This window comes from Leptosomus discolor, chromosome 16, assembly GCF_034619465.1.
Source record: "Leptosomus discolor isolate bLepDis1 chromosome 16, bLepDis1.hap2, whole genome shotgun sequence".
In the NCBI taxonomy this organism is placed as follows: Eukaryota; Metazoa; Chordata; class Aves; order Leptosomiformes; family Leptosomidae; genus Leptosomus; species Leptosomus discolor.
In genome coordinates this window covers 12,490,659-12,501,320 of record NC_141406.1, presented here as the reverse complement: position 1 = coordinate 12,501,320, position 10,662 = coordinate 12,490,659, and the positions used below count along the sequence as shown (strand labels likewise).

The window sequence follows — 10,662 nt, the reverse complement described above, 5'->3', positions numbered from 1 at the left end:
CAGCCTATTTTAAAACAATTACACGCATCACCCCGCTGTCCAAACTGGGAGTCGATCTGAGCCAAAAGGTGTAGAAACTGGAGCAAAACGCCGTGTTCCACGACGTGACGTGTGGATGCCACAGGGAGACCCAAGCCCACAGCTCCCTGTCACATAGAAGGCTAACGAGTTTGACAAGTGGCTGAGGGGGGCCCTCCCACTGAACTGGTCCATGGGTTTACACCTAAGGATGCACGGAATAAGGAGATCCTCCTGTTGAATCATGAGTGGACCCCCTTGCTCTCTAAACTCCTTCTCAGAGAGGAGCCTGGGTGCAGCTAGATCCACCCTTAATCTCGGATTTGGTCAATGGTTTATGAATAAGGATCTAGAGAAACAAAAGCGGCAAGGGAAGCCCTCCCGTTGTGCCACGAGGTTCAGAGAGGACCCCCTTACCCTCCAAACTCCTTCAGAGAGTACAGTTAGATCCAGTCCTAGTCCCAGACTTGGTCAATGGTTTATCACTAAGGATTAGATGTGTGTAGCCACTTATTAGAGTCAACGCTTGTCTGTTCCACAGTCCTGCCTCGGACCTTCAGCGAGACAGACATGCGAAGTTGCAAAGCTAGGTAGTTTATTAAGGTGATAGATACAAGAAGTTCGGAATTGCCATTGATAAACACATTTACTGCAAAAGTGGAGCTCACGTCAGTAATACAGCCCTTTCGTTAGCCAGATTTTCCTGAGAAACATCCAACAAAGCCGGAGGCACAAGTCTTACCAAAGAGGCGTCCCTGCTTGGCGAGGAGAGATCCAGGCCCATCAACCTGTCTAGTAGTTGTTCTCGTCCTCAAAATAGAGGATTCTAAACGCCAAGTTTATACTCTTGGCAAGGTGGGACGAAGTCAATTATCTTGTGCTGACTGGCTCTTAACGAGGCTTGTGGTGTTGTCAGATCAAAAAAGGGGGGGGAAGTGGCAGAGAACAAAGGCATCTTGTGCAGAGGTGTGGGGTCTTCTCTGGCTTTACTGAAGCAACATCTGGAGGCGTGGGGGTTCTTCTCTGGCTCTACTGAAGCAACACCGGGCTGTGAGGCCTCCACCTCACCCCAGGCACCACCGCTGGTTTCTCGTCCTCGAAGCCTTTGGTCAGGTCCGGTACCGGTCGGTGCAAGGCAAGCGCGTTGCTCAGCCTGCGCTCCTTCAAGGCGACCCCTGCTACTTTCTGTCGACTCACAGTGATTTGGTACCGATAAACCCAGCGTCCCACACTCCCACCCGGGCAGAGGCCACCACAGCAGAGGACCTGACTCTTGCCTTCACCTTGGTGGAACACCTGCATTTGTATCTTTACACTTAATTGTGTCTTTTTTTCATCCAGACCCCTTTTACCTGGATTGTTTAACTGCCAGACCAATTGACATGTCTCTATTCCACACCAGCCGGGTCTCCGGAGGGGAGGCAGCTGCTGGCCATACTCCACTTCCCCAGCTGCAATGCTTTCAGACCCAGCACGAAGTAGGTGCTGTGCCTCCCCTTACTTTAAAACATTTTGCTAGAAAGAAATCCTGTGAAAGGAGTTTTCCTTCCAAAACCAATAAACCCAAGGAACTTCCAGGAGGTACCCTGAGGCACGCGGGACACCGCGAACCCCGTGCAGTGTCTGAGGGACGACAGCACCAACTTTCGTGGTTGGAAAAAAAGACATCCTTAATGTCTACAAAATGCTTTGCTGTTTTCACCAAACATCGCCGTTCTATGGTTTATCCTACCCGAGCTGTGGTCTCCGCTCCCAGGTGCCGCCCCCTGAAGCGTTCCCGCTGCCACCGTTAACAACCCTTGGAAGTCCGTCAGACCCAGCAAAGCGACCTGCAGAGATCAGCACTTCGACTCAGCTCATGAAACCTCAGCGCAGGTTTCTCCTCCACCAAGCTCTCCGCTTTGCCTGGCTGCAGCGCATCCACTCGGATCACAGCTCCAGGCGACGTATTTGTACAGCATTGTAGCTTTTAAGCATTGTAGGGGTTTTTTTCAGTGAGGTATTTAAAATAAAAGAAATTCTTAAAACACAGCACTGCAGTCATTTGTGCAGGCTTTTGACATTCATTGAGCGTCCCCATGTCCTCCTCCAGCTCTTCCCCCCACGGCAATCAGGCCACTTTCAAATCAGAATCACTTGCAGTTTTTTCCAGCTTTTTGATCACCAGGTTTCCAAGAAAAAGCTTCCAAGGCACTTACAGAAAGCAGTTATGAAAGCATAAATAGCCTGCGGCTTCTTCCTTTTTATGTAAGAGCAGCTCCCTTCATTCCAGGAACACCCACCCCCGAACTGGACCAGGCACCCACCTTTGAGGAGCCCCGTCACAGCACACCCCACACCCTGCTGAAGGGCTGCTGGATTTTTAATTGCTCTATAAATTCGGACGACTGGGACAGACCACGCATCGTCAAGCTTTACGACTGGATTGGTTGGGGGTTCAGTCCCATCAGCGGAGGGGCACATGGGCTGAGCAAGGGTCCCCCCAGTGCCCCTCTGCTAACGGGACTGAACCCCCAATGCAGGCTGCACCTCCCACCCAGCCCTCCCCCAGCACCCACCACCCCACACAGCCAGGAGCAGCCTCCCCCCGGGGACGCACCAGGAGCTCAGTGGGGTCCCAACACCGACTCAAGCTCCAGCTCAGTGGTGTCGTCCCACGGCTTCCTCCAACTCAGCGCAGATCCCAGTCGCCCAAACGTGGTCCTTGCAGGCCACAGAGCACCAAGAGCATCTTCCACCGCTCCCTTAATCAAGAATAATTAACACTCGGTGTTACTTGAGGCAAACCCTGCTGCCCCACCCTTCCACTCCGGATAGTCTAAGGTCACTGCAGGTCCCACTGAGGTCAGTCATCATCTGAAGACGCTTTTCCAGCTCCCACCACCTCCCCTCCCAAAGACGTGTCCCATCACCGCTCTCGGTAACAGGTACATTTCTCTCCAGCCTCCCCCTTTTCTCACTTCCCAATGGCCAGCACAGCGTGAACTCCTCATGAGCTCCCACATCCAGCAACCGCCGCTTCCCCACAGAACACTTCAGTGCAGACGTGCCTTTTGCCCGGGCTTCTACAGCAGACAGGAACTTGCTCCCTGACATTTCAGCTCATCAATACTTGAGCACTTCCCCTTTGTGCCCAGCTGGAACAAAGCACATTCTGAAAGACTTTAAATAACCTAGGACATCCCAAGTTTCAGTTCGCTTAATGTGCTTTCCAAAAAAAATGTCTACCCCGTAACTCGGTGGCGAGACTTGCACGAGCCACAACGCTTCTCAGCTGCTGGGCCAAGGGCTTCAGGATCAGCCGGGACATCCAACCACCCGAGCAGGCTGCTGGCCTTTGACAAACTGTGGAATTACCCTTTCCCTGTTACTCCATCAACACGCACACACCAGGGGCAGGACCTGGCAATTATTGGGGAAAGCTGCACTATCAACACCCGCCAGCTCAAGGACAATTGCGTTTTCACATCACTGACCCACACTCACGTAACCCTAACAGCTGCCTAGCATCAGCAGGCTGGCACTGAACTTCAGCCAGGGCTTCAGCTGGTTATGAAAACACTTATACAAACTCAGCAAAACCACAGCTGAAGGATTAGTTACGCTTGCCAGGCATGTGTAAGCCTTGCATAAGGCAGTTTTGCAATACCTTTTTATGTGAAAACGATATAATTATAGTTTTATTAGCTAGCTAATTTGGTTAACGGCATAGAGTTGTTCACATCACTTGAGACACAAAGTTTTGTGGATGCAACAGCTTTATTGGAATGAACAAGTGCAGAGGAACTTTTACTTGGAAACAAGCCACAAGCAGCCAGTTCAGTTACCACCCCTCAGGCGCAGCACGAGATGGAGGGTGGATTCCTTCTGGATGTTGTAGTCGGACAGGGTGCGACCATCCTCCAGCTGCTTGCCAGCAAAGATCAGCCTCTGCTGATCGGGGGGAATGCCCTCCTTGTCCTGGATCTTGGCCTTGACATTCTCAATGGTGTCACTGGGCTCGACCTCCAGGGTGATGGTCTTGCCTGTCAGGGTCTTCACGAAGATCTGCATGCCACCCCTCAGGCGCAGCACGAGATGGAGGGTGGATTCCTTCTGGATGTTGTAGTCAGACAGGGTGCGACCATCCTCCAGCTGCTTGCCAGCGAAGATCAGCCTCTGCTGATCGGGGGGAATGCCCTCCTTGTCCTGGATCTTGGCCTTGACATTCTCAATGGTGTCACTGGGCTCGACCTCCAAGGTGATGGTCTTGCCTGTCAGGGTCTTCACGAAGATCTGCATGCCACCCCTCAGGCGCAGCACGAGATGGAGGGTGGACTCCTTCTGGATGTTGTAGTCGGACAGGGTGCGACCATCCTCCAGCTGCTTGCCAGCGAAGATCAGCCTCTGCTGATCGGGGGGAATGCCCTCCTTGTCCTGGATCTTGGCCTTGACATTCTCAATGGTGTCACTGGGCTCGACCTCCAAGGTGATGGTCTTGCCTGTCAGGGTCTTCACGAAGATCTGCATGCCACCCCTCAGGCGCAGCACGAGATGGAGGGTGGATTCCTTCTGGATGTTGTAGTCGGACAGGGTGCGACCATCCTCCAGCTGCTTGCCAGCAAAGATCAGCCTCTGCTGATCGGGGGGAATGCCCTCCTTGTCCTGGATCTTGGCCTTGACATTCTCAATGGTGTCACTGGGCTCGACCTCCAGGGTGATGGTCTTGCCTGTCAGGGTCTTCACGAAGATCTGCATGTTTTCCTGCAAGAAGAGAGACCACTGTGCTTTAGCCATTTCCCCCTTCCCCCTCCCGGCAGGCTCAGCCGGGCCGAGCAGCAGGAGCCCAGCACGGTACCGGCGGGGCTGCACCCGTTGGGAGCGGCCTGGCCCCGCTCCCCGCCCGCTGACGTCACGGCGCAAGACCCGCCCACAACCCCAAACCAGGCGGGGCCACCCGCCCCGTTCCCCTTCCCGCCCAAGGCGCGCGCGCGCCCGCCACCATCTTGAAAGGGCCGCTGCGCCTGCGCGGCCGCCATTTTGCTGGTGGCTTCTCGTACTCCCCCCTCCCGTCCATCTCCGCCGCCGGCTCGGGGGGCTGCCGGTGGGGGCGGGGGGAACGTCCCGGCCCACGGCCCGCCATCTCCGCCAGCTGCATCCCTTCCCCCTCCCGCCCGGACACCCAGCACGCGTCTAAGCCCCGCCGCCACAAGCGGCTCTCCCCTCCCGTCCCGCCGCGGAGAGAGGGCGAAGCCGAACCGCGGAGCACTCACCGCAGGGCTCGCAGGCCAAGCCGACAGCGAAACACTCGCCCGGGTTTATACAGCTACAACTGCGCCACACATTCCCCTCCCGCCCCTTATATTGCCTCTGCCGCCCCGCCCCCGCGGCTCGGATCGCTCCGCCAGGCACTATTTTCCCTACGGCGCGCGCCGCGGCTCTGCTGTGGGGGCGGCAGGAAGTGAGGCCCGGCAGCGCGGAGGAGTCGGCACCGCGCGAGGTAATGAGGCTGTTCAGGCAGGCGGGGGGCGCGGGGGCGGGCAGAGGGTGCGCACAGGAGCGCGGGGGAAAACCTGGCCTGGAACCGCGGAGCGGCGCCAGGGCACGGGGAGGCCTGTGGGGCCGCAGCGAGCCGAGCCTTTCGGCTTGAGAGAGGCCCCAGTGCCTGCATCTTCTTGTCACAGCCGTACATTTTATTCAGGGATTTAACCCCTACAGTTGCGTTTCAAAAGCGCCTCCTTGATTTTCGTCCCTGGGGCAGGGTGTGGGGCAGCTGTGCCGTGGGCCTCGCTGGGAGGCAGTTTCTGAGGCGCCTGTAGGGAGAGGGACCCTTGATTTCACCCGAAGGAAGCCGCGTATTTCCATTTAAGAAGCCTCCGATGTGTTTCAGCATGCTAGAGGGAGAGATGTGGTGGGGGAGCGTGGTCTCCCCCACCCAGGACCAGGAGTGGTGTGAGCAGGCACAAACCTGCTGCAATGGCACAGGTGAGGTCTGCAGGCGGGTCTGTGCCCGGCCCTCTGTGCCCCCATGGCCCGTGGAGCAAGGGATGGGGAAAACAAGGCAGTGCCCAAGTGCCACAGCGATGCCCGACACCGGCCGTGGCCCAAGGCTGGAGCAGCCTGAAGGACAGGGCCCGCAGCAGGACAGGGCGGCTGCGGGAGACTCCTGCCAGGGGCCGGGGATCAGGCAGCCCAGAGAGGTGAAGGGAGGGACAAAGCAGGCCTGACGGATAAAGAGATCCGAGTCCTGCAGTCTGCCTGCGGTACGATTGGTGACTATACGTGCACTCGTGAAGCCGAGGATGCATCTGAGGTATAATGGAGTTTATAACGCGGGACTAAGGCCTTGCTGCTGGGGTAAAATCACTCATAAATAGAAATAATGATAATAATGCCTATTTCTTACTCTGATCTCACTTACAGAGCACCTTCTGGCAGATCTCTGTTGCACTCAGGTGGCTCCTGTGCCATCCTAGCCAAACTACACAGCCATTCAAGGGCATAGCTGAGAACAGGGCTTTGTTTGCAAGATTCACGAGGTGCCACTCGGTTCAATCCGCCTGCAAAATCCTTCGTTTGCCGGCACCCAAGGAAAACTGCTGCCTGCCGAAGGGACACAGATAACACCCAAGGCTGCACACCAGTAGGAAGGGAGCAGAGGCCCAGCAACAGCTTTGTGATTGGTTTGAGGGAAACCGGCCTGCGTTGGCCTGACACATGGAGCTTTTACAGGAGGGGAGAGCTCTGGGGAGCCTCTGCTGCCTTGCCTTTCTATTAAAACTCAGCATTGCTATAGTAATAATAACCTCAAACACCCCGGTCCTTTAGCTGCGGAAAAAAAAAAAATTCCACAAAAGACTTTTGGTTCTTCTCAGGTTAGAATGGTGCTCAGAGGCTTACGTTGTGTGCATTTGGAGTCGTATGAACATAAAAGATTGGAACAGCCTTTCGGATTTAGGTAATTTCTCGCCTGAAAGTGAATCATGATGCTAAGCTTACTCTTTTAGTCACAGAGTGAGCACTCGGGGCTGGTCTGAAACTAGTTGCAAAGGCACACGGCAGCATATTTTGTCACGAGACCGAGTTTTGTAATGGAAAGAAATCAAGATGATACAGTGCTGTTCAGCTCATTAGGGCAGGCAGCCAACCGCTGAGCATCCCGAGTGAGCTTGTACCTGATGTCTGGATCGGATGGCGGAGCAGCACACCCCTAAAGGTTCACAGTTCTGTTCTATTCAGATTGCCAGGCAGATGTTAGGCCCTAACGCAACAGTCCTTACATACATCCGCCTGGTTTGCAGGAGAACAGCGCTGTCCCGAGCTGGGAGGGGCTTTCTGTGAACAAAGCCACCCCGTGTTTCTCCTACACTGCACGAGTACCCCTTGCTACAATTTCAAGGCAAGCTTGGTGACTGGTAGGAGGTTGGGCCTAACAGTCCATGACCTATTGTACTGACAAATACTGATTTCCCCTGCCAAAAACTCTGTTCCTTCATGCCTGTTACCACAAACTCTCTGGGGCAGGACCCGTCTCTTTCTTGTATTCGTGTGCAGGGTATATTCCAGGACGGCTGCCCACAGAGATCCTGTCCAGGGAGTTATTTACAACAGGGATCTTCACACTTACTAGTGCTGTAGCTAAACATTTGGCTCAAAATAACAAGAAGAAGTAACATGAGTAAATAGCACAAGGAGTGTTTTAACCATTTTGGCAGGAAATGTCATTTTACACCTCTCACTAGTCAGCTCTCCCTAAGCTGGACACGCCGTTGATAACTGAACAGTGCAGATAAAACGGCTGGTAACGGAACTGTGTAGAGAAAAGCTGTTTCAAGCTCTGTGGGCTTTGGTCTCTCTGTGCCCTACCTTTCAGCCCTCCCAGCTCGGAAGACTTTCTGGGGTGAGACAGAACAGCGTGAGCCCAGCCAGCCTGAGGAGATCACAGCAGGGAGCTTGTTTCCCCAGAGCTCCTCCCGACCTGCGCCGAGTGAAGCCTGGTCACGCTGCCAAGGGGCTGCCCGTGAGCCTCCAGCCAGAGCAGGACACCGCAGAGCTGGGGAAAAGCTCCTGCACCGTCTCGCCTGTGGTGTTCCCAGCTTTTGTGCCTTCTCCTTTGGCTCTGGGAATGTGGCGCAGGGACCCTGAGCCAGCTCTGTGCTGGTTTGCTTGCAGCCAGCTCTGCTGGGATCTGGGCTGGAGAGGTGTCGGGCAGGGCTGGCAGGCCAGCGGCCCCCTGCATTTCAGGGTTTGGTGCTTCCTTCCTCCTTTTTGGGCTGCTCTGCGTCTGCAGGGCCTCAGCGTGGCAACGAAATACCCAGAGAGACGCGAGAACCTTGAATGTTTGCGTAGCCCTGAGGAGAACTGAGCGACCAAAAAATGCCATTTTGTGCCACCGGGAAACTGCCACCGAGGGCCTTTTTGGGCCGCGCGGTCACGGGGCAGTTTGCGGTGGTTTAATGTGTACGTGGCAACTTTAACCTCGGATAAAAATATATCACCGGGGGGGGGGGTAAAAAAGAAAAACGAAGGGCGTGTGTGGAGATGCCGGGGATTGAACCCGGGACCTCATACATGCAAAGCATGCGCTCTACCGCTGAGCTACATCCCCCGGCCCGCCAGGCCCACCCTGCCTGGTGGTCAGGTCCCTCCGCCAGCCCGTCCCCGCCGTGATGGGGAAGCGGCGGGGCGGGTGGTGGGGAGGGTACGCGGGGAAGGGCGGGCAGGGAGGTGCGTGGGCGCCGGCCGCGCCCCGCGCAGGGCGGGGACACGGGCAGCCCTGTGCCCCCCCCCGGGATCGGGCTATGCACAAAGATGGGTGTGAGCTTCAGGCAACGCTTAGAAGTCCGGGAACAGTCTGGGTTTGCACACACAAAACTCTGCTCTTTTTTTTTTTTACTTCGCGTTCCTTCGGAAATTAGAAAAACCGGTACTCGACCAAAATAAAAAAAAAAAACCAACTGGAAAGAATAAAAATTTCTCTGGTCTCCCCGTCGGGGAATCGAACCCCGGTCTCCCGCGTGACAGGCGGGGATACTCACCACTATACTAACGAGGATCACCTGTTAGGTTTTCTCGGCGGCTCCGGGCATACCGGAGGAGCCGCCGCTGGGCAGAGGTCCAACCGCGGCTGCCGCCCTCGGGGAAGCCGTTCCTGCCCCAAACTGACACCGGGGACAGCCGCCCCCGCCCGGCGCGCAGGCCGCAGACCCGCATCCCGCTCCCCTCGGCGGCAAAAGGACCCGCCGTCGAGCGAGAAAACGGTTCTGCCGAAACCCGGGATCGAACCAGGGACCTTTAGATCTTCAGTCTAACGCTCTCCCAACTGAGCTATTTCGGCTGCGCGGCGGCCCTCTGCTGGCCGCAGATACGACCCCGCCCAGCCCACCCGCGGACCCCGGCCAGGGCCTGCGCTCCCCCCGCGGGTTTCACCCATGCAGCAGCAGCGCTCAGCGGCCCCCCACCTTCCCCCCTTCACCCGGCTTTCCAGCCCCCCGCGGGGCGCAGGTGGGACCCCAGGGAACCCCCAAATACTAGCGGCAGCTGGCGGCTCACACGCCGACACACCCCCCCCCCCCCCCCCCCCCGCGCTGCCGTCATACGCAGCTCTGCCTGCTTTGCCTCCGCCGTCCCCAGGCTGCCCCTGGGATGTGTATATATATATATATATATACATATATATATACCCCCCTGTGTATGACGCGGGCCTCCGCCCGCAGGCCCCGCGGTTCCACGCCCGTTTGTCACAAACGCCTGCGCGGCGGCCCGGGCAAAAAAACGTCAGCGGGGAACAAAATTAATAGCCTCCCCGTCGGGGAATCGAACCCCGGTCTCCCGCGTGACAGGCGGGGATACTCACCACTATACTAACGAGGACGGGCACGCGGAGTTTTTTTCCCGCCTTCCCCTACAAGGCCGCGGCCGCCTCCCGCAGATGCTGCCGGGGCGCGACGCGCGGCTGCGGGAGGCGGGGCGGGCGCGCGGGAGGTGGCGCGGGGCGGTGGGAGCCGCTGGGCGTGGCGCGCGGCCTGCAGTACGTCTGCATCCGCTGGGCGCGAGAGCGGTGGCAGGCGGGGGATGTAGCTCAGTGGTAGAGCGCATGCTTTGCATGTATGAGGCCCCGGGTTCAATCCCCGGCATCTCCACTTTTCTTGCCTTTTTTCCTGCTCTTGCCTCCTGAAGCCGGTTCTTTTCGCTTTCTCTCGCCCCATTTCACAAAAAGGCCGTAATTTGTAAGGAGGATGGTGTTTTCCTTTTTTTTTCCCCCTCTTCCCTCCCAGAAGCACAGAGCAGCTTGCACACCTCCGCTGCAGCTCCCGCTCAGAGAGGAGCCCAGCCCAGAGCCCCTCCGGCCCTGGCTGCTGCTGAACACTGCGGCGTTGACACGACAAACACACAGCTACAACCAAGGATTTCCCTTCTTGCTCGAAAGCCAAAAGCTGGTGTTTCACCAGCACTAGGTATTTTTAACACAGGGGGTGCAGCGGGCGCAGGCATCCACCTCTTCTGTGGTGGGGTCACACCAGCTGCCTCCTGCCCACAGGGCACGGGGATCCCTGCCCACACCTTCTCACGCTGCGGTGTTAAAAGCGACAGCAAATTAACACCAGGGGAGGCACAGGGTTTCCCACAGAGGAAAAAGATTGGGCAAAAGGGAGGGTAAACTCA

General features: G+C 56.7%; 1 protein-coding gene and 5 non-coding genes across 6 annotated transcripts; 1 reads left to right on the top strand and 5 right to left on the bottom strand.

Moving 5' to 3' along the window:
* Positions 1 to 3,758: 3,758 nt before the first annotated feature.
* Positions 3,759 to 5,384, bottom strand: UBC (ubiquitin C). Its single transcript, XM_086474470.1, has 2 exons — positions 5,271 to 5,384; positions 3,759 to 4,761 (listed from the first exon to the last, which is right to left on the bottom strand). The coding sequence occupies exon 2, from the start codon at positions 4,753 to 4,755 to the stop codon at positions 3,838 to 3,840; it is 918 nt and encodes a 305-aa protein (XP_086330596.1). The 5' UTR covers positions 4,756 to 4,761; positions 5,271 to 5,384; the 3' UTR covers positions 3,759 to 3,837.
* A 3,149-nt stretch (positions 5,385 to 8,533) lies between these two features.
* TRNAA-UGC (transfer RNA alanine (anticodon UGC)) lies at positions 8,534 to 8,605 on the bottom strand. Its single transcript has one exon. It is a non-coding gene; the product is annotated as a tRNA-Ala (tRNA).
* Positions 8,606 to 8,980: 375 nt separating this feature from the next.
* On the bottom strand, positions 8,981 to 9,052 carry TRNAD-GUC (transfer RNA aspartic acid (anticodon GUC)). Its single transcript has one exon. It is a non-coding gene; the product is annotated as a tRNA-Asp (tRNA).
* Positions 9,053 to 9,261: 209 nt separating this feature from the next.
* Positions 9,262 to 9,334, bottom strand: TRNAF-GAA (transfer RNA phenylalanine (anticodon GAA)). Its single transcript has one exon. It is a non-coding gene; the product is annotated as a tRNA-Phe (tRNA).
* Positions 9,335 to 9,798: 464 nt separating this feature from the next.
* Positions 9,799 to 9,870, bottom strand: TRNAD-GUC (transfer RNA aspartic acid (anticodon GUC)). The gene has a single exon. It is a non-coding gene; the product is annotated as a tRNA-Asp (tRNA).
* A 197-nt stretch (positions 9,871 to 10,067) lies between these two features.
* On the top strand, positions 10,068 to 10,139 carry TRNAA-UGC (transfer RNA alanine (anticodon UGC)). Its single transcript has one exon. It is a non-coding gene; the product is annotated as a tRNA-Ala (tRNA).
* Positions 10,140 to 10,662: the final 523 nt, after the last annotated feature.